The 23,139-nt window shown below is 43.6% G+C and overlaps 1 protein-coding gene across 1 annotated transcript in view; it reads left to right on the top strand.

Moving 5' to 3' along the window:
• The window catches only part of elovl7a (ELOVL fatty acid elongase 7a), a 68,173-nt gene that overhangs the window by 18,168 nt on the left and 26,866 nt on the right, over window positions 1-23,139 (top strand). The window contains exons 2-3 of the mRNA XM_068033876.1: window positions 15,097-15,201; window positions 15,437-15,627. Coding sequence (XP_067889977.1) covers window positions 15,138-15,201; window positions 15,437-15,627 — 255 coding nt within the window. The 5' untranslated portion in view covers window positions 15,097-15,137. The remainder of the gene's footprint in view (window positions 1-15,096; window positions 15,202-15,436; window positions 15,628-23,139) is intronic.

Genomic DNA, 23,139 nt, shown 5'->3' with positions numbered 1-23,139 from the left:
TTCAACTGCTTTCTGTGGTAGTGAATTCCACAGGCTCACTACTCTCTGAGTGAAGAAATTTCTCCTTGTCTCAGTTCTGAAAGGTGTACCTCGTATCCTTCGACTATGACCCCTGGTTCTGGACTCCCCCACCATTGGGTACATCCTTCACTGCATCTACCCTGTCAAGTCCTGTTAGAATTTATAGGTTTCTATGAGATCTCCCCTCACTCTTCCGAACTCCAGCGAATATAATCCTAGCTGACTCAATCTCTCGTCATACGTCAGTCCTGCCATCCCAGGAGATCAGTCTGGTGAACCTTCACTGCACTCCCTCCATGGCAAGAACATCCTTCCTCAGATAAGGAGACCAAAATTGCACACAATATTCCAAGTGTGGGCCTCACCAAGGCCCTGTATAATTGCAGCAAGACATCCCTGCTCATGTACTCGAATCCTCTCGCTATGAAGAGCCAACATACCATTTGCCTTATTTACTGCCTGTTGGACCTGCATACTTACTTTCAGCGACTGGTGTACGAGAACACCCAGGTCTCGTTGCATATTCCCCTCTCTGTTTATAGCCATTCAGATAATCTGCCTTCCTGTTTTTGCTACCAAAGTGGATAACCTCAAATTCATCCACATTATACTGCATCTGCCATGCATTAGCCCACTCACTCAACTTGTCCAAATCACCCTGAGGCCTCTCTGCATCCTCCTCACAACACACCATCCTAGTTGTACCTGCGGTACCCACTAGTCACTGCCTGCCATCCGGAAAACAAACCATTTTATCCCTACTCTTTGTTTCCTGTCTGCCAACAACTAATTTTCTATCCATCACAATACACTACCCCCAATCCCATGCGCTTTAATTTTACACGCTAATCTCTTATGTGGGACTTTGTCAAAAGCCTTCTGAAAAGTCCAAATAAAACCACATCCACTGGCTCCCCCTCATTCAACTCTACTAGTTACATCCTCGAAGAATTCTAGTAGATTTGACAAGCATGATTTCCCTTTCGTATATCCATGCTGACTCTGCCCGATTCTACCACTGTTCTCCAGGTGCTCTGCTATAAAATCTTTGATAATGGACTCTACGGCGTGAACCGTATTAGAGTTTAAGTCTAAATTTTAAAGTTTTATCATCTTTAAAGCTCAGAAAACCTCGTGTGTTGGTTTCTTTTCCTTATAATTGGAAAGCTCGTGAACAAGGATTCACAGAAGGGCGAGCTCAAAACACTATGTTTAAAAATAAAACCCCTGTTGCAATAAGACGAGGTGAAGATAGTAACAGACCCCTGGACACCTTTCTCACCTGTCGTAACAAATTCCATGAAGGACCAAAGTGGCAATCTGTGTTGTAAGAAGCCGTGAGGACATAGGTGAGGTTTTAAATGATTACTTTTCATCTGTGTTCGCTATGGAGAAGGACGATGTAGGTGTAGAGATCAGGGAGGGGGGATTGTGATATACATGAACAAATTAGCATTGAAAGGGAGGATGTATTAGCGGTTTTAGCGGGCTTAAAAGTGGATAAATCCCTAGGCCCAGATGAGGTATCCCAGGCTGCTATGTGAGGCAAGGGAAGATATAACAGGGGCTCTGACAAAATTTTCAAATCTTGTCTGGCCACAGTAGTGGCACCAGAGGACTGGAGGACAGCGAATCTGGTACCATTATTCAAGAAGGGCAGTGGGGATAAACCAAGTAATTACAGGCCAGTGAGTCTAACATCAGTGGTAGGGAAACTATTGGAAAAATTTCTGAGAGACAGGATTAATCTCCACTTGGAGAGGCAGGGATTAATCAAGGATAGTCAGCATGGCTTTGTCAGGGGAGATCATGTCTAACAAATTTGATTGAATTTTTCGAGGAGATAATTAGGTGTGTAGATGAGGGTAAAGCAATTGATATAGTCTATGTGGACTTCAGTAAGGCTTTTGATGACGTCCCGCATGGGAGATTGGTCAAGAAGGTAAGAGCCCATGGGATCCAGGGCAATTTGGCAAAATTGGCTTAGTGGCAGGAGGCAGAGGGTGATGGTCGAGGGTTGTTTTTGCGATTGGAATCCTGTGACCAGTGGTGTAGCACAGGGATTGGTGCTGGGACCCTTGCTGTTTGTAGTGTACATTTAATGATTTAGACGTGAATATAGGAGGTATAATCAGTAAGTTCGCAGATGACACAAAAATCAGTGTCGTAAATAGTGAGGAGGAAAGCCTTAGATTACAGGACAATATAGATGGGCTGGCAAGATGGGCAGAGCAGTGGCAAATGGAATTTAATTTAGAGAAGTGTGAAGTGATGCATTTTGGGAGGACGAACAAGGTAAGGGAATTTACAATGAATGGTAGGACCCTAGGAAGTACAAAGGGACCTTGGTGTACTTGTCCATAGATCATTGAAGGCAGCAGCACAAGTAGATAAAGGTGGTTAGGAAGGCATATGGGATACTTGCCTTTATTAGCGGAGGCATAGTATATAAGAGCAGGGAGGCTTTGATGGAGCTGTATAAAACGCTAGTTAGGCCACAGCTGGAGTACTGTGTACAGTTCTGGTTGCCACACTATAGGAAGGATGTGATTTCACTGGAGAGGATGCAGAGGAGATTCACCAGGATGTTGCCTGGGCTGGAGCATTTTAGGTATGAGGAGAGACTGGATAGGCTAGGGTTGTTTTCCTTAGAGCAGAGAAGGCTGAGGGGGGACTTGATGATTGTATACAAAATTGAGGGCATAGATAGGGTAGATGGGAAGAAACGTTTTCCCTAGCAGAGGTGTCAATAACCAGGGGGCATAGATTTAAGGTAAGGGGCAGAAGTTTTAGAGGGGATTTGAGGAAAAACCTTTTCACCCAGAGGGTGGTTGGAATCTGGAGCACATTTTCTGAAGGGGTGGTAGAGGCAGGAACCCTCAACATTTAAGAAGTATTTAGATGAGCACTTGAAACGCCATAGCATACAAGGCTACGGGCCAGGTGCTGGAAAATGGGATTAGAAGAGATGGGCATGATGGCTGACGAGGACACAGTGGCCCCGAAGGGGCTTTTTCTGTGCTGGATAACTCTATGACTTTTGGTAAGGTTCTACTTGAGATTATTAGCAAAATTCAGAATGCATAGAATTTAGGTAAAAGACAAGAGTAGGGATGATGAGTTCATTTTGATTGGAATGTGATTAGTGCTGTTCCCCTCAGCTGGGGCCTCAGCTTTTCACCATACTTACAAATGATGTGGTTGAAGGAATAGAGCTGCACAATCCAAGTTTGCAGATGACACTAAATTAGCTATAGTAAGTTGTGTGGATGGGAGCAGGAAGTTACTAAGTGACATAGATTAAGTAAGAGTATAATTATGGCAAATGAAGTTCAATGTTGGAAAGTTTGAAATCACTAGGAACTGTGGAGAGGAGCAAAGTATGTGGGTGTCCAAGTGCACAAATCTTGAAGCTAGGGCAAGAATGCAAAATGGCTCCTGGAATGTTGGCCTTTATCTCGGGGGTGGCGTGGGAAGGTGGGGAAAATGTTGGAATACAAAGCAGAGGAAGTGATGTTTCAGCTGTATTGAGTCTTGGTCAGACCCCACTTGAAGTACTTCATTCTGTGGTGGGCACCACACCTCAGGAAGGATATATTGGCCTTGAAGGGGGTGCAGTGCAGATTCATCAGAATGATATTTTGGTGAATAATACATAATGTGGTAATTGGAAACCTGCAGAAAGCAGCAAAACAAGGGAATTCAACAGGAGCAGAATGGGAACCAGCAGCAACAGGTTAAAGTAGAGTGAAACATTCTTGGCAGAGGGTCAGAAAACTGAGGATGCAGGAGTAGGCCTTTTATGTAAGCAAATAAATTAGCACATCACTATTGGTTTACTGCTTCTGTTTATCCCGTGATGCCCTACATTGAAGTCTGGCAAGGATGGCCCGTGGAAGTCAGCCACAACAAATTGTCTGCATTGGTTTCAGGCAGCCTGACTGGTACATAAACTGGGAATGAGTGGTGTATTGTGGAAGAAGCTTATTTTTAAGAATGGCCTCTGGCATAAATTTTCTCCCAGGATGGATGTGGGGTGAATTGTCTTCATGTTTATTCTTCAATCAGATGGTCATGATCGCATCAGTGTTTAAATGCTCTTCACACAAAACCCGCATACCAGTGTGAAAATAGTGGATCTGTGGAATGTGAAGTATTTTAATGTAGGCTGCCTCAAGACTTAGAACAGGTTTTTCAACATACTTGTGTAAACTGATTAGTATGTCTGCCATGTTTTGTGTTTATTTTTACAAAGATTGAGGAATTCACTTAATTGGAACTACAGTAGTTTACAGAAGAGGAGGGGGCCATTGGACTTGTTGTCTCTTTATTTCTAAAACAATCCAAAACTATTCCCACTGCCCTGCTGTCTTTCCCCCATTGTCCTGTATCTTGTATGCTCTAAAAACTCACCACCTCTTCCTTTCAAAAGATGCCATGGTCTGGGCCCTGTGACAAAACGTTCTATATACTTTAACCCCCTTTGCATTAATAACCATGCTCTCCTCTCAAATTATTGGAGCATGTAAAAAAGGTAATGTATTAATTGTGGGGGACTTTAATTTGCATACAGACTAGGACAATCAAATTTGCAACAGTGGTCTAGAAGATGAATTTGTAGAATGTTTTCATGACAGTTTCTTGGAGTAATACGTTGTAGAACCGACTAGGGATAAAGCTATTTTAGATCTCGTATTGTGTAATGAAGCAGAGTTAATAAGCAATGTCATAGTAAAAGATCCATTGGGAAATAGTGATCATGATACCATTGAATTTCATGTTAAGTTTGAAAGTGACACATTTTAATTACAAACAAGAATCTTAAGCTTAAAGCCAATTATGAAGGTATGCAGGGAGAGCTGGCTAAGATTAATTGTGTAAATAGACTGGAAGGTATGGTGGTACATGAACAGTGAGAAACATTTAAAGAAATTCAAAGGGTTCAACAAAAGTACATTCCATTCAAAAATAAAAACTCATCCAAAAAGACCCATCCGTGGCTCACTCAGGAAATTAAGGAGAGTATTAAACTAAAAGAAGAGGCTTACAATGTTGCAAAAAATAGTAGCAAGTCTGAGGATTGGGGGTGTTTTTAAAAACCAGCAAAGGGCCACCAAAAAGTTGATAAGGGAAAAAATAGAATATGAGAGTAAACTAGCCAGCAATATAAAAACAGATTGTAAGAGCTTTTATAAGTACATAAAAAGGAAGAGATTAGCTAAAGTAGACGTTGGTCCCTTAGAGGTAGAGTGAGGATAAATTATCATGGGGAATGAGGAAATGGCAGAGGCATTGATAAATATTTTGTGTCTGTCTTCACACTAGAAGACACAAGTTCCATACCAGAAGTAACCTAGGGGCTAGAAAGAGTGAGGAAAATAAAGATATTGATATCAGTCGAGAAAAAGTATTGGAGAAACTTGAGGGACGAAACTCTGACAAGTCCCTGGGACCAGATGGCCTACACCTTAGGATTCTAAAAGAGATAGCTGCAGAGATAATGGATGCACTAGCTATGATTTTCCAGAATTCCTTAGATTCAGGAATGGTCTTGTCAGATTGGAAGTTGTCAAATGTTACGCTGCTTTTCAAGAAAGGAGGGAGAGAGAAAACAGGGAACTACAGGCCAGTTATCCTAACATCAGTTGTTGGGAAGAAACTGGAAACTATTATTAAAGAAGTCTTAACATTGCACTTGGAAAAGCATAGTATGATTAGATCAAGTCAGCATGGTTTTACTAAAGAGAGATCCTGTTTGACAAATTTATTAGAGTTTTTTGAGGATGTAATTAGTAGGGTAGATAAAGGGAAACCAGTAAATGCAGTATACCTTGATTTCCAAATGGCATTCGATAAGGTGCCACATACAAGATTAAGAGGCAAGATAAGGGCTCATGGTGTTGGGGGTAATATATTAGCATGGATGGAGGATTGGTTAACAGACAGGAAGCAGCGAGTAGGCATAAATGGGGCATTTTCAAATTGGCAGGCAGTGAATAGTGGGGCGCCAAAAGGATCAGTGCTGGGGCTTCAGCTATTTAGAGTCATAGTCATAGAGTTATACAGCACAGAAAGAGGCCCTTCAGCCCATCGTGTCTGTGCCAGCCATCAAGCACTTATCTATTCTAATCCCATTTTCCAGCACTTGGCCCGTAGCCTTGTATGCTATGGCATTTCAAGTGCTCATCTAAATACTTCTTAAATGTTGTGAGGGTTCCTGCCTCTACCACCCCTTCATGTAGTGTGTTCCAGATTCCAACCATCCTCTGGGTGAAAAAATTTTTCCTCAAATCTCTTCTTAATCTCCTGTCCCTTACCTTAAATCTATGCCCCCTGGTTATTGACCCCTCGACTAAGATAAAAAGTTTCTTCACATCTAACCTATCACTGCCCCTCATAATTTTGTATACCTCAATCAGGTCCCTCCTCAGCCTTCTCTGCTCTGAAGAAAACAACCCTAGCCTTTCTAGTCTCTCTTCATAGCTGAAATGCTCCAGCCCAGGCAACATCCTGGTGAATCTCCTCTGCATCCTCTCCAGTGAAATCACATCCTTCCGACAGTGTGGTGCCCAGAACTGTACACCGTACTCTCCAGCTGCGGCCTAACTAGCGTTTTATACAGCTCCATCATAATCTCCCTGCTCTTATATCCTATGCCTCGGCTAATAAAGGCAAGATAATAAAGCCTTCCTAACCACCTTTATCTACCTGTGCTGCTGCCTTCAGTGACCTATGGACAAGTACACCAAGGTCCCTCTGACCCTCTGTACTTCCTAGGGTCCTACCATCCATGTATATTTCCTTACCTTGTTAGTCCTCCCAAAATTCATCACCTCACACTTCTCAGGATTAAAATCTATTTGCCACTGCTCTGCCCATCTTACCAGCTCATCTATATCGTCCTGTAATCTAAGGTTTTCCTCCTCACGATTTACGATACCACCAATTTTTGTGTCATCTGCGAACTTACTGATCATACCTCCTATAGTCCCGTCTAAATCATTAATTTACACTACAAACAGCAAGGGTCCCAGCACCGATCCCTGTGGTACATCACTGGTCACAGGCTTCCACTCGCAACAACAGCCCTCGACCATTACCCTATGTCTCCTGCCACTAAGCCAATTTTGGATCCACTTTGCCAAATTGCCCTGGATCCCATGGGCTCTTACCTTCTTAACTAATCTCCCATGTGGGACCTTATCAAAAGCCTTACTGAAGTCCATGTAGACTACATCAACTGCTTTACCCTCATCTACGCAACTAGTCACCGCCTCAAAAAATTCACTCAAGTTTGTTAGGCACAATCTCCCTCTGGCCAAGCCATACTGACTATCTCTGATTAGTCCCTGCCTCTCCAAGTGGAGATTAATCCTGTCCCTCAGAAATGTTTCTAATAGTTTCCCTACCACTGATGTTAGACTCACTGGCCTGTAATTACTTGGTTTATCCCTGGCTACCCTTCTTGAATAATGGGACCACATTCGCTGTCCTCCAGTCCTCTGGTACCTCTCCTGTGGCCACAGAGGATTTGAAAATTTGTGTCAGAGCCCCTGCAATCTCTTCCCTTGCCTCACATAACGGCCTGGAATACATCTCATCTGGGCCTGGGGATTTATCCACTTTTAAGCCCGCTAAAACAGCTAACACTTCCTCACTTTCAATGATAATACATTCAAGTATATCACAATCCCCCTCCCTGATCTCTACACCTACATCGTCCTTCTCCATAGTGAACACAGATGAAAAGTAATCATTTAAAACCTCACTTATGTCCTCCGGCTCCAGACACAGATTGCCACTTTGGGCCCCACTCTTTCCCTGGTTATCCTCTTGCCCTTAATATACTTATAAAACGCATTGGGATTTTCCTTTATCTTGCCTGCCAGTGTTTTTTCATGTCCCCTCTTGGCTCCTGTAATTACTTTTTTAAGCACCCTCTACACTTTCTATGTTCCTCTAGTGTCCCCGCTGCTTTTAGCACTCTGAATCTGCCATAAGCCTCCTTTTTTTTTCCTTATCCAATCCTCTATATCCTTTGACATCCAGGGTTCCCTGGACTTGTTGGTCCTACCCTTCACCTTCACGGGAACATGTTGGCTCTGAACTATTTCCTCTTTGAATGACTCCCACTGGTCTGATGTAGACTTTTCTACAAGTACTGGAGTGCTGACTTGGGTTGCATTAGAGTGTTAAAGTGGAAGTTTGGTGACTGAGGATAATTAAGGGTTAATTTTATCTTAAGATTAGTCTGTCTTTTATTTAGCAGATTAACTTAACAGTTGCTGTTTGGGTTGGAGAAGGTGAGTTTTAGACCAGCTTTAAACAGTTCACTCAGGCTCTGCTTGCAGCTTCACCTTATTAATTAGAGAATTGGCTTAAACCAGTTTTCAGGGGCTGGAATCAGTCAGTATAAAAGTGGGCCATCTTACAGTGCTGACCTTGTTTGCACTAGAGTGCTGACTTGGGTTGCATTAGTGTGTTAAAGTGGAAGTTTGGTGACTGAGGAAGTTTGGTGAGGAGGGAGCGAAGAGCTCCTTTCATTTCCTACCTGTCCTCAGAGTGAGGGGAGCCGAGAGTTTCCAAGGAGCACAGCTAACTGGTGAGTAAGTCCTGGTGGGTACTTTTCAAAGTGGATTGAATTGTAAGTCATTGTTTGAGCAAGACTTCGTTGTTTTTAAAAAAAATTATAATCTTCTAAAGTTTTAAGTTTAAAGGGTTTAGTCATGGCAGGAGAGCTTGAAGCCGTGGTCTGCTCCTCTTGCTGCATGTGGGAATCCGGGAACATTTCCAGTCCCTGGGACCAGCATGTGTGCAGGAAGTGTGTCCAGCTGCAGCTCCTGGAAGCTTGGGTTTCAGAGCTGGAACGGCGGCTGGAAACAGAGCATTGTGGATAGCACGTATAGAGAGGTGGTCACACTGCAGCTGAAGGGACATGAGGAAGAAAGGGAATGGGTGACCACCATGCAGTCCAAAAGATTCAGGCAGGTAGTTCCGGAGTCCCCTGGGGTCCCGCTTGCAAATCGGTATTCCATTTTGGAGGCTGATGAGGCTGGTTCCTCCAGGGAGTGCGGACAGAGCCAAGCTTTTGGCAACGCAAGCAGCCTGTCTGCACAGGAAGGGGGAAAGAGAGGAAGAGTAATTGTAATAGGGGATTCGATAGTCAGGGGAATAGATAGGTGCTACTGTGGCCATCAACGTGACTCCAGGATGGTGTGTTGCCTCCTTGGTGCCAGGGTCTGGGATGTCACTGAACGGCTGCAGGTCATCCTGAAGGGGGAGGGTGATAAGGCAAAGGTCATGGTACATGTACCAATGACATAGGTAGAAAGAGGGATGAGCTCTTGCATCAAGAATTCAGGGAGTTAGGCAGTAGACTAAAAAGCAGGACCTCTCGGGTTGTAATCTCTGGATTACTCCCAGTGCCACGTGCTAGCGAGTATAGAAATAGGAGAATAGCACAGATAAATGCGTGGCTTAAGAGTTGGTGCAGGAGGGAGGGTTTTAGATTCCTGGACCACTGGGACTGTTTCTGGGGAAGGTGGGACCTGTACAAGCAGGACAGTCTACATCTGAATCCTTGCTGGCGGGTTTGCTAGTGCTTTTGGGAGAAGTTTAAACTAATTTGGCAGGGGGAGTCCACTTTGGCCAGATCCTGTTTTATCATATTGAAATCGGCCTTCCCCCAATTCAGTGCTTTTATTTGCGGTCCATCTTTGTCCTTTTCCATAACCACCTTAAATCTTAGAGTTATGGTCACTATTCCCGAAATGCACCCCCACTGACACTTTTACCACTTGTCCAGCTTTATTCCCTAAGATTAGGTCCAGTGCTGCCCCTTTTCTTTTAGGACTTTCTATGTGCTGGCTCAAAAAGCTCTCCTGCATGCGTTTTAAGAATTCCACCCTCTTTAAACCTTTTGCACTAAGACTATCCCAGGAGTACGGACAGGCGGTTCTGTGGGCGCAGGCGAGACGCACGGATGGTTTGTTGCCTCCCTGGTGCCAGGGTCCGTGATGTTTGTGATCGCGTCTTCAGGATCCTTAAAGGGGAGGGGGAGCAGCCAGAGGTCGTGGTGCACATTGGCACCAACGACGTAGGAAGGAAGGGTGGCACAGATGTTAGAAGTGAGTTTAGGGAGTTAGGCTGGAAGCTGAAAGCTCGGACGGACAGAGTTGTTATCTCTGGTTTGTTGCCGGCGCCACGTGATGGGCACGGAGAAGGGTTAAAGTGCGTATACTTCAACGCAAGAAGCATCAGGAATAAGGTGAGTGAATTGAAGGCGTGGATGGGCACTTGGGACTACGATGTTGTGGCCATCACTGAAACGTGGATAGGTGAGGGGGAGGAATGGTTTTTGGAGGTACCTGGTTATAGATGTTTTCATAAGATTAGGAATGGTGGTAAAAGAGGTGGGGGGGTGGCATTGTTAGTTAGAAATAGTGTAACAACTGCTGAAAGAATTTTCGAGGAGGATCTGCCGACTGAGGCACTGTGGGTTGAGGTCAGGAACAGGAAAGGAGCAGTCACCTTGATGGGAGTTTTCTATAGGCCCCCCAATAGCAGCAGGGAGGTGGAAGAGCAGATTGGGAAACAGATTTTGGAAAGGAGCAGAAGTCACAGGGTAGTAATTATGGGGGATTTCAACTTCCCAAATATTGATTGGCAACTCTTTAGATCGAATAGTTTGGATGGGGTAGTGTTTGTGCAGTATGTCCAGGAAGCTTTTCTGACTCAGTATGTAGACTGCCCGACCAGAGGGGAGGCAATATTGGATTTGGTACTAGGTAATGAACCAGGGCAAGTGATAGAGCTGTTGGTGGGCGAGCACTTTGGAGATAGTGATCACAATTCTGTAGCATTCACTGTGGTAATGGAGAGGGATAGGTATGTGCAACAGGGCAAGGTTTACAATTGGGGGAAGGGTAGATATGATGCTGTCAGGCAGGAACTGAGGAGCATAAGTTGGGAGCATATGCTGGCAGGGAAGGGCACGGTCGAAATGTGGAACTTTTTCAAGGAGCAGATAGTAGGGGCCATTGATAAGCATGTCCCTGTCAGACAGGGAAGGGATGGTCATGTGAGGGAACCGTGGTTGACAAGAGAGGTTGAGAGTCTTGTTAGGAAGAAGAAGGATGCGTATATAAAGTTGAGGAAAAAGGGCACAGGCATAGCTCTGGAGGGATACAAGATGGCCAGGAAGGATCTGAAGAAAGGGATTAGGAGAGCTAAGAGAGGGCATGAAAAATGCTTGGCGGGTAGGATAAAAGAAAGCCTTTTACGCGTATGTCAGAAATATGAGGATGACCAGGGGGACCATAGGTCCGGTCAAGGACAATAGCGGGAGACTGTGTGTTGAGCCGGAAGAGATAAGTGAGGTTTTGAATGAGTACTTCTCTTCGGTATTTACGAATGAGAAGGGGTGTATTACTGAAGAGGACGGTGTGAAACAGACTGGTAAGCTCGAGGAAGTGCTCGTTAGGAGGGAAGATGTGTTGGGGTTTTTGAATAACTTGAAGATAGACAAGTCTCCCGGGCCTGACGGGGTATATCCAAGGATGTTATGGGAAGCAAGGGATGAAATTGCAGAGCCGCTGGCAATGATCTTTTCATCTTCTCTGCTGACGGGGGTGGTACCAGGTGATTGGAGGGTGGCAAATGTTGTGCCCCTGTTCAAGAAAGGGAATAGGAACAACCCTGGGAATTACAGGCCAGTTAGTCTTACTTCGGTGGTAGGCAAGTTGATGGAAAAGGTGCTGAGGGATAGGATTTCTGAGCATCTGGAAAGACACTGCTTGATTCGGGACAGTCAGCACGGTTTTGTGAGGGGTAGGTCTTGCCTCACAAGCCTGATTGAATTCTTTGAGCAGGTGACCAAGCAAGTGGATGAGGGTAAACCAGTGGATGTGGTGTACATGGATTTTAGTAAGGCATTTGATAAGGTCCCCCATGGTAGACTTATGGAGAAAGTCAGGAGGCATGGGATAGTGGGGAATGTGGCCAGTTGGATTAAGAATTGGCTAACTGATAGAAGGCAGAGAGTGGTCTTAGATGGTAAATACTCAGCCTGGAGCCCAGTTACCAGTGGCGTGCCGCAGGGATCAGTTCTGGGTCCTCTCCTGTTTGTGATTTTTATTAACGACTTGGATGAGGAAGTCGAAGGGTGGGTCAGTAAATTTGCAGATGATACAAAGGTTGGTGGAGTTGTGGATACCGAGGAGGGCTATTGTCGTCTGCAGGGGGACTTGGATAGGTTGCAGTGCTGGGCTGAAAAGTGGCAGATGGAGTTTAACCCTGAAAAGTGTGAGGTCGTCCATTTTGGAAGGACAAACATGAATGCAAAATACTGGGTTAACGGTAGGGTTCTTGGGCATGTGGAGGAGCAGAGAGACCTTGGGGTCTATGTGCATAGATCATTGAAAGTTGCAACTCAAGTGGATAGGGCTGTGAAGAAGGCATATGGGGTGTTAGCGTTCATTAGCAGAGGGATTGAATTTAAGAGCCGTGAGGTGATGATGCAGCTGTACAGGACCTTGGTAAGGCCTCATTTGGAGTACTGTGTGCAGTTCTGGTCGCCTCATTTTAGGAAGGATGTGGAAGCCTTGGAGAGGGTGCAGAGGAGATTTACCAGGATGTTGCCTGGAATGGAGAATAAGTCTTACGAGGAAAGGCTGAACATTCTAGGCCTCTTCTCATTAGAAAGGAGAAGGATGAGGGGTGACATGATAGAGGTTTATAAGATGATCAGGGGAATAGATAGGGTAGACAGTCAGAAACTTTTTCCCCGGGTGGAGCAAAGCGTTACAAGGGGTCATAAATTTAAGGTGAAGGGTGGGAGATATAAGGGGGATGTCAGGGGAAGGTTCTTTACCCAGAGAGTGGTCGAGGCATGGAATGCCTTGCCCGGGGAAGTTGTTGAGTCAGAAACTTTAGGGACTTTCAAAAGGCTTTTGGATAGGTATATGGATAAAGGAGAATGATGGGGTATAGATTAAATTGTCCTTGACAGAGGACAAAGGATCGGCACAACATTGTGGGCCGAAGGGCCTGTTCTGTGCTGTATGTTCTATGTTCTATGTTCTATGTTCTATGTTATTGGGGAAGTTGACATCCCCTACTTTATTTACACACTATATTAGTGGCTTGGATGAAAAGGCAGAGAGTAATGTATCTAAGTTTGCTGATGATACAAAGCTCGGTGGAAAGGTAAGCTGTGGGCAGGATGTAGAGAGGCTGCAAAGAGATATAGACAGGTTAAGTGAGTGGGCAACAAGATGGTAAATGGAGTATAATGTAGGGAAGTGTGAAGTTGTTCACTTTGATCATAAAATTAGAAAAGCAGAATATTTTTAAAAAGGTGTGAAACTGTTAAGTGTTGATGTTTGGAGAGACTTGGGGGTCCTCGTACAAGGAACACACAAAGTTAACATGCATGTGCAGCAGGTTATTAGGAAGGCAAATGGCATGTTGGCCTTTATTGCAAGGGGATTGGAGTACAGGAATAAAGAAGTCTTACTCAAATTGTACAGGGCTTCGGTGAGACCTCACTTGGAATAGTGTGTGCAGTTTTGGTCTCCACATTTAAGAATGGATATACTTGCACTGGAGGCAGTGCAGTGAAAATTTACTAAATTGGTCCCAGGGTTGAGGGGGTTGTCCCATGATGAGAGGCTGAGTAAATTGCGCCTATATTCTCTGGAGTTTAGAAGAATGACAGGTGATCTAATTGAGACATACAAGATTCTGAAAGGGCTTGATAGGGGAGAAGCTGAGAGATTGATTCCTCTATTCGAGGAATCTAGAACACGGGGGCACAGTCTCAGGATAAGGGGCCAATCATTCGGGACTGAGATGAAGAGAAATTACTTTACTCAACAGGTTGTGAATCGTTGGAATTCTCTACCCCAGAGAGTTGTGGATGCTCAATCATTGAATACATTTAAGACTGGGTTAGATAGGTTTTTGGTCTTGCAGGGAATCAAAGGATATGGGGAGTGGGCAGGAAAGTGGAATTAAAGCCCAAGATCAGTCATGATCGTATTGAAAGGCAGAGCAGGCTTGATGGACCATATGAACTACTTCTGCTCCTATTTTTTGTGTTCTTGTGTTCTCCTATTTTAAATTGATCTTGCTTTCTCACTCCGTAATAAGTCCCCAACTGGAGCAAGATACTGTGAAGGAAGAAGATACAGTAGTGTCATGAAAATGGTACCAAGTAGAAACTGAATTGGTGTCCAGACACCATGGCAATTATAAGAATTAAATTCCACACTCCAATAACTCTTCATAAAAGGTGTCTCTTAACGTCTTTCCAGATTTGACCATTCTAAATTAATGATCCCTTCAACAAAATCCCCAAATACAGGAAATATTTTTTCAATATCCACTCCCCTGCATAATTTTAAAAGATCAAGTAAATATGCTGTTAGCCTTCCCTGCTTCAGTAAAATAGTACCATGAATTCAACTCTCAAACTGTTTACCATCCCTGGGATCATCTTGATAAATCTGTCCTCTCTGCTTTTTATAATTTTAATGCTCTTTCTATAATGGGACACCCAAACCTTCACATAGCACTCACTGGTGGTCAAGCAATTCATCAAATGTGTTAATGCCCTCGAATTCTGTATCCCTGTGTATCAAACCCAAGCTGCTACTGCCTTTTGCTAGTAGTACAGAAGAAAATTCTATTTAAAAAGCTTGTTTGGTTATGCCATTTTGGTTTTATCCTTAAACTGCTTTAAAGGGACTTTCACATGACTGGCCTAAACTTTATTTTGAACCTATTTTCCAAAACATGCTGCACTGAGCTGTTCACATTAAATCATTTTCTTTTTCTCTGTTGTGTTGCCCTCATGCTTTCTACAATTGCTACTGAATTTAAAAATGTTTGTTCTTAAACTGTAGATCTAAACATATAAAGCTAGCCTACATCTAATTAATAGAAAAGGTATCCTAAATACTTTGTGGTGCTTTTGAAATAAAATTGGTATTACATTACCGCCCACCCCACCCCACCCCCCCCCCCCCAAAATGGGACAGATTTATAGGAACTAAACTTGTAATTTGTTTGCAGATTAAAAGTACTCCCGAGTAGAAATTTGTACGTTATTGGAAATGTCCTTCAAAGATCTGACATCCAGAGCGGTGCTGCTATATGATGAATGGCTTAAAGATGCAGGTAAGTACCTTTCAGTTTTAGATATTGGACTGTCTTCAGATGTGTGTGTATGCATATGGCGCGGGTGTGCACATGCTATGTGCCTCGTGCACAAGGCCCCAGTGCCTAATTTTTTATGCACTGAGTCTTTAGGAGAGCTAAAGTCTTGGTCATTCATTTTTGAAACAGTGTAAGTTATGAAATTGAAGCAAAACTAAGAGGAGCTCAACTATTAATTTTTTTTTTCATATTGCAGATCCCAGAGTTGAAGACTGGCCATTAATGTCTTCTCCACTCCCGCAAACAATTATCCTTGGCGCTTACATCTACTTTGTAACGTTTTTTGGACCAAAACTAATGGAGAACAGGAAGCCATTGAACTTGAAGCAAATAATGGTTGTATACAATTTTTCCGTGGTGATCTTTTCAATATATATGTGTTACGAAGTGAGTATTTTCTGACTGTAATTTGACTACTTTTGTAAAACTTGCACCTGTTAGATGACTGTTGATCAGATTTAATGTGTTGAATTTGCACTTTATAGTTTTGAGGGATCAATATGAAAGGATTGAATTACCCATTCATATTTCCTCATGTGTGAAAGCACACTGCATGCTGCTCTGATCTCTAGCTTTGCCCTTGTTCTGGTGAATTATTTCCCACCCATGCTTTCCTCCATGCTGCAACATATCTTTTCATTTCCTTCGAATCTGAAAGATGCAAACTTGAGTCTCCCTAGTGTGCAGTCAGCCTAGTCATCCACTGCCACACCTTGTTTGGCCAAGTGGAACACTACTGTACATGGCTCACATCAGTGAAAGCCCCACCTACTATTCCAGGATCATGCTGAAGGGCAGGTCTAACATCCAGGGGTGCTCTTTCTCCCTTCTAACCAACTACATCCATAAACTATTCCTCCTGCCCCCTTTGTTGGGCTGCCCTCATAATTCTATCCCTCCTCTCAAACAGAGTGCAGGAAGTTCATGGATTTCCTCCTTGGGATCAAGACTTTCCGAGGATCTGCCTTCTCTGTCGTTTGTGCTCCTGCCCTTGCACTGAACCTTGCCATTTGCAGGTTCCCCCTTTTCTCAAGAGCAATGTACCCTCTAAATTTTATTTCTAGTGTGTGGCCAATTTGTTTAACTGCATGGGCCCTTAAACTTTTTTTGCAGCTGAATTGTGCACAGTCTTTGCAGGAACTTTTGGGTTGCACAGCTTAGAGGGAACATTGCTGATGAACCCCACTTCCTGCTCCCTCTATTTTCTTCCCACTAAACTGACCCAGTAAACTTTCCTTTCCAGCTGTAATGCTGGTTTGATAGTTTTTATTTCCTTTGAGCACATTTCCCTTGGCACCTCACAAATCCCACATTTGGGGCTGTATTTTATGGGTCCCCTGGATTTGGGGGGGGCGGGGTTTGCGCGGATGGCTCATCACCTCCCTGTCGCCAAGAGATCTTACTGGGGGCAGGATGGGCCAACAATGGCCTTCCCGTCCGGAGTCCATTTGAGGCCCTTAAGTGGCCTATTAACAGCCAATTAAGGGCCTCTTCTCTCTGGGGAGGGGTCTTCGCCACATGGGCAGGGCACCTTGTAAACAAGGTGCCCTTCCTGTGGGCTTGCTGGGGGGGGGTGGGGGGTGGTGCAGTCCCACCTTCCTGGGCTAACGGAGGATCCCTGCTGGGAACCACTTCACCCCCCAGGACCTCCCTCCCCCTGGACTGCGCAACCACCACCTTGTCCCCCTCGCCGGGGCCTTCTGGACAGGTGCTGGCGACCCTGCCTCACCTACCTCTGGTCCGAGATTTCAGTGCTGGGCTGGGTCTAAGGCCTCTGCAGTACCGGCAGTGGCCACTGTTCCTGGTGGTGCTGCTGATACTGCTAAGCCCTCTGATTGGCTGGCAGCTCATGGAGGCGTACTCCCCATCTTTAAAGGGACAGGTTCCCAGCTCGTGAAAGTTTGGTGGATGAAGAGCGGAGGATTGCTCCAATTGTTGGGGGAGGGGGGGGGGGGTGGAGGGAGAGGGGTAGTGGTGGTGCAGGGAAAGGCAGAGCCGGTGTTCTCTGCTTTTGCGGCCCGGCGCCAGGAGTCCCGCCTCCTACACAAAATCCAGACCTGAGTCTTGCTGTCCTCATCAAATACCTCCCTATCTCCTAGGTTCCTCAAATGTTTGTTTCTTCATCCCACAGCTCTATGCATCTCTCCCATAACTCTGACTCCCTGTAATCCAACTTCAAATTAATTGCACCAAACTCTCAAACAACATTCTGACTCTGCTGCTTTATCCCTTCTCCTACAGAATTTTGAAATGCCTTTGTTATCTAACTTTGTTGGGTTTCTCTCATAGTTCCATTTCCACTTATGTAAACGTAGCATCACATTTTCCATCTGTAGCTTCCCCTCCCTCCCCCACATAAGCTTGAGTCACCTGCAGAGCTATCTGAGCCCCACCTCCTTCATATTTATATGTTGTTCCTCAGTGATATAATGCACAAGCATAGTGTCAGCTTTGATGATTTACAGCTCTATCTATCCGCCAACTTCTTTGATTTCTCAACTGTCTCTGTGGTCACACTGCTTGTTCAATATCCAGAGGTGAGTCACAACTTCCTCCAACTCAACAGAAGACCAAATCTTCAGTTCCCTTCCATGAATTCCTTCCCTCTCCCTGGGCTCTGTCACAAGCTGTACCAAATCATTTCTAGCCATGTGGCATCCTGTTTAATTTTGAGATGTGTTTCAGATCCCTTATTCTCTCTCTCAGTAACACTGCCTACTGTCACCGTTGCAACATTTCCCATCTCTGCCCCATTCCCCACATCTGCCTTTGCCACCTCTAGGTTTCACCACTCCAATCCTCGCCTGCTGGCTTCCCTTATCCAATTTGTGCAAGACTCTGCCGAATACCTCCTGCCCTTGCGGACCTATCTTGGCTCTCTGCCCCCTATGCCCTAAGTTTAATCTTTTAAAAAAAAATCTATCAATGGCTTTGTAATCAATGGCCCTATCTCTTCAATCTCCTCTTGCCTTGTCTTTTATTTCTCTTTCGCTTCACTCCCACCATTGGCCTTCAGCAGCTATGGGGTCCTACTCTGGAATTCCCTTTAAAGATAGATTTGAAAAAAAAGGTTGGATTTATAGTCAAAATACATCTGTCCAACTAAGTGTATTTGCCCAGCTTAACTTCTCCCTTCCTGTCTCAGCATGAGTTTCTGTCTTGCCTATCAGTGAAGTTAATGCATGCAGCATTTTTTCACATTAAAGGTGCTGAATAAAACGAATTTGTTGTCATCCCATAGCTTGGGATGTGCTCAAAGGCGATAAGAATAATTGGTCCGGAAAGTGGAGAAATTCTCATTGATGTGTAGAGAGTGGTCTTTTGTAGCTGGGGGATAGTTTTGCTGACTTCCAACACTGGCATGTCTCAACCTAGTCAGCATGAAAATTCATCCCAAGAGTCAAATTATTATGTAGATAATTGGTAAATATTCAAATAATCCCTGTGTTGGATGGAAAAAACTTTGGGCAGATTTCTGAATGGTGTTTTGTTGGAGAGGGGGGGGGTGGGGTGGAGGAGTCAATTGGGGAAAATGAAATCCATCCAGCATTGCTCTGATGAACATTGAACACAATAATGGCCCATAAGAGTTGAGCATCACAAAAAATAGAAAATGACATCCTTGGATTTCTGTAAACTACAAGGATCCAATCACGTCAATTGAAGAGTGTCAGAAGTGTTTGAGGAAAGACATGTTTGTTTTTTATAGAGTGGAAACTAGAAACTCTAGTGCCAGTGAGCTGTTTGTTTCCATAAGCAGACTGCCGCTGATGAAATTGATAAAAGGTCGTGGGCTTCATTTCCTGCTGTTCTGAGATAGTATAGCTTAGTTGTAAAAATGTAACAAGCCTGTGGTGAATTGCATTATTGGACTTTGTGTAAGGTACTCATTACATTTCTGGTCAATGCAGAGGGTGAAAAATATTACAGGTTAAAACCACTGATCAGTTTTTTGTGTGCTATTATGTGGTTCATTGAAATAAGCATTGATACCACTATCTAATGGCAGTTTTGGAATACATAAGAGATGGTGTTTTCCCAACTGATTTTGGTAATATCTAAGCTGCTTGGAGTTCAATGCTTCTGAAATGTTTTTTTAAAAGGCATAAAACTTATAAATGTTGATGTTCAGAGAAACTTGGGTGTACTCATACAAGGAACACACAGTTAGAATGCAGGTACAGCAAACAATTGGGAAAGCAAATGGCATGTTAGCCTTTATTGCAATTTATTGGAATACAAGAACGAAGAAGTTTTGCTACAATTTTACAGGGCTTTGATGTGACCACACCTGGAATACAGTCCCTGGGGAGTGTATTTGAGCAGAGAGGCCTTGGGGTGCAAGTACATAGTTCCCTGAAAGTGGCAACACCGGTAGACAGGGTGGTAAAGAAGGCATGCTTGCCTTCATCGGCCATGGCATTGAGTACAAGAGTTGGGACATCATGTTACAGTTGTACATAATGTTGGTTAGGCCACATTTGGAGTACTGTGTGCAGTTCTGGTCACTGCACTACAGGAAAGATGTGATTAAGCTAGAGAGGGTGCAGAAAAGATTCACAAGGATGTTGCCTGGTTTGGAGGGCTTGAGTTATAAGGAGAGATTGGATAGGCTGGGTTGTTTTCCCTGGAGCAAAGGAGGCTGAAAGGGGACATGATCGAGGTACATAAAATTATGAGAGGCATAGATAGGGTAAATAGCCAGAGTTTGTTTCCCATGGTAGGGGTGAATAAAACTAGAGGGCATAGATTTAAGGTGAGAGGGAGGAGGTTTAAAGGGGGGTCAAAGGGGTAAATTTGTCACACAAAGAACAGTGGGTATCTGGAATGAGGTGGTGGCAGGAACAGTAACGACATTTAAGAGGCATCTGGACAGGTTCTTGAATGAAAAAGGCATAGAGGGATATGGAATTAATGCAGGTGGGTGGGATTAGAATAGATAGGCATTATGGTCGACATGGACGCTGTGGGCCGAAGGGCCTGTTTCTCTATGACATTCAAGATTATAAGTGGGCTGGACAGGGTAGATACTGAGACATTGTTTCCCCTAACTGGGGAATCTAGAAAAAGTGGACACAATTTCAGGATAAGGGCCAATCATTTAGGACTGGGATGAGAAGAAATTTCTTCACTTAAAGGGTTATGAATCTTTGAAATTTTCTATCTCAGAGGGTTGTTGATGCACCACTGAATAGATTTAATGCTGAGATGGAGAGATTTTTGGTGTCTCAGGGAATCAAGTGATATTGGGAGCCGGCAGGAAAGTGGAATTGAAGCCCAAGATCAGCCATGATCATACTGAATGGTGCAGCAGGCTCGATGGTCCACCCCTGTTTTCTATTTCTTATGTTCTTGGGTTATGGGTTCAAGCCCCTCTCCAGGGCTTGAGTACAAAAATCTATGCTGACACTTCAATGCAGTACTGAAGGAATGCTACACTGTCAGAGGTGGCATCTTTTGGATGAGACGTTAAACCGAGGACCCATTTGCCTGCTCGGGTTGATGTAAAAGATCCCATGGCACTACTTCGAAGAGGAGTAGGGCAGTTATCCCTGGTGTCCTGGCCAATGTTTATCCCCTCAATCAACATCACACAAACACAGATTATCTGGTCATTACATTGCTGTTTTTGGGAGTTTGCTGTGTGCAAATTGGCTGTCCATTTCCTACATTACAATAGTGACTACACTTCAAAAGTAATTTATTGGCTGTAAAGTGCTTTGAGATGTCCGGTGGTCATGAAAGGCCCTATATAAATGCAAGTCTTTCCTTTTCTTTATTTAAACTAAAAGGAACTAATTTACTTTTGTTCCATATGGAGTTGATTTAAATAATAGTATGACTTTTCCCAAAGCTACTGCCTCTCCATGCGAGTCCTCGATGTTTTTCCTTTGCAGTGAAGTTACTTGTTAGTTATATGCATGAAATTTCAGTCAGAGTAGACAACACCCTGTTGAGGGTATTCCAACCACGTGCATAAAGACTGGCATTTGAAGGAAGCCTGTTCAGAAACAAACATAAGAAACAGAAGCAGGAATAGGCCATAAGGCCCATTGATCCTGCTTCACCATTCAATAAATCATGGTTAAACTTGCACAAAAACTCCACTTTCCGCATATCTATTTCTTAAAATCTGATCAATCTCAGTCTTAAGTATATGCAACGACTGAGCATCCACAGCCCTCTGGAGTAGAGAATTCTAAAGATTCACAACCTGAATGATTTCTCATTTCTCATCTCCGTCCTAAATAGCCAACCCCTTATTCTAAGATTATGCCCTCTAGTTCTAGATTCTTCAGCCAGAGGAAACAGCCTTTCTCCCTCTACCCTGTCAAGCCCCTTAAGAATTTAAGTTTCAATGAGATCATTTCACATTCTTCTAAACTCCAGGGAATAGGCCCATTCTACTCAATTTCTCCTTTTATAGGATAACCCTCTTACCCCAGGAATCAATATAGTGAAGCTTTGTTACACTTCCTCCAAGGCAACTATATCCTTCCCTTGGTATGGTATAAATGCAAGGGTTTTTTTTACCGATAACTATACACATTACTCCAGGTGTGGTCTCACTATTGCAGCAAGTCTTCCTTACTCTTTTATTCCAACCTCCTTGCAATAAAGGTCAATGTACCATTTGACTTCCTGTACTGCATGCTGTCTTTGTTTCTTATACAAGGACACTCAAATCACCCTGAACACCAACATTTAACAGTTTCTAACCATTTAAAAAAAATTCTGCTTTTCTAGTCTTCCTACCAATGTGTGTAACCTTGCATTTCACACATTATACTCCATCTGCCACCTTCTTGGCCACTCGCTTAACCTGTCTATCCCTTTGCAGACGCCTTGTGTTTACCTCACAGCTTACTTTTCCATCTAGTTTTGTATCATCAGGTTCACAGTAATCAAGTCATTTAATTAGTAAGCTGAATGAAAAATGTAAAAATATGTTTCTAATTGTATAAAAGTTAAACCTGAATTGTTTATTATATTTTGAGCTAGTTCTAACTGAACAGCTACAAATAGAACTGCCTGCACTATATTTTACACAAGGAGATTATAATCATTATTCAAAAGCTTCCGCCACAAACTTAAATTTCATTTGTTATTTTGGGTATAAGTCAAGTCAAAAGGGTTTTAAAAATAACTGGCATTAACACAGTGTGAGGATTACAATTTGAGAGTATTGTATCTAGGTTTACTGGTGATACAAAGGCAGGTGGAAAGGTAAGTTGTGGGGAGGACACAGAGGCTGCAAAGAGATATAGACAGGTTAAGTGAGTGGGCAACAAGGTGGCAGATGGAGTATAATGTAGGGAAATGTGAAGTTATTCACTTTGGTCGTAAGAGTAGATAAGCAGAATATTTTTTAAAAGGTGTGAAACTTGTAAACGCCCATGTTCAATGGGACTTGGATGTGCTTGTACAAGGAATGCAGAAAGTTAACATACAGGTACAGCAAGCAATTAGGAAGGCAAATGGCATGTTGGCCTTTATTGCAAGGGGATTGGAGTTCAGGAATAAGGAAACATTGCTACAATTGTATAGGGTTTTGGTGAGACCACATCTGGAATACTGTGTGCAGTTTTGGTCCCCACATTTAAGAAAGGATATACGTGCATTGGAGGCGGTACAGTGAAGGTTCACTAAATTGGTCCCTGGGATGAGGGGGTTGTCCTATGATGAGAAGCTAAGTAAATTGGGCCTATATTGTCTGGAGTTTAGAAGGATTAGGTGATCTCATTGAAACATATAAGATTCTAAAGGGGCTGAATAAGGTAGACACTGAGAGATTATTTCCGTTAGTCTGGGAATCTAAAACACGGGAGCACAGTTTCAGGATAAGGGGCTGATCATTTAAGACTGAGATGAGGAGAAATTACTTCACTCAAAGGGTTG

The sequence above is a fragment of the Heterodontus francisci genome, chromosome 1 (genome assembly GCF_036365525.1).
Source record: "Heterodontus francisci isolate sHetFra1 chromosome 1, sHetFra1.hap1, whole genome shotgun sequence".
In the NCBI taxonomy this organism is placed as follows: Eukaryota; Metazoa; Chordata; class Chondrichthyes; order Heterodontiformes; family Heterodontidae; genus Heterodontus; species Heterodontus francisci.
The sequence above is the reverse complement of the archived record's forward strand: the minus strand, read 5'-3'. Positions and strand labels throughout refer to the sequence as shown.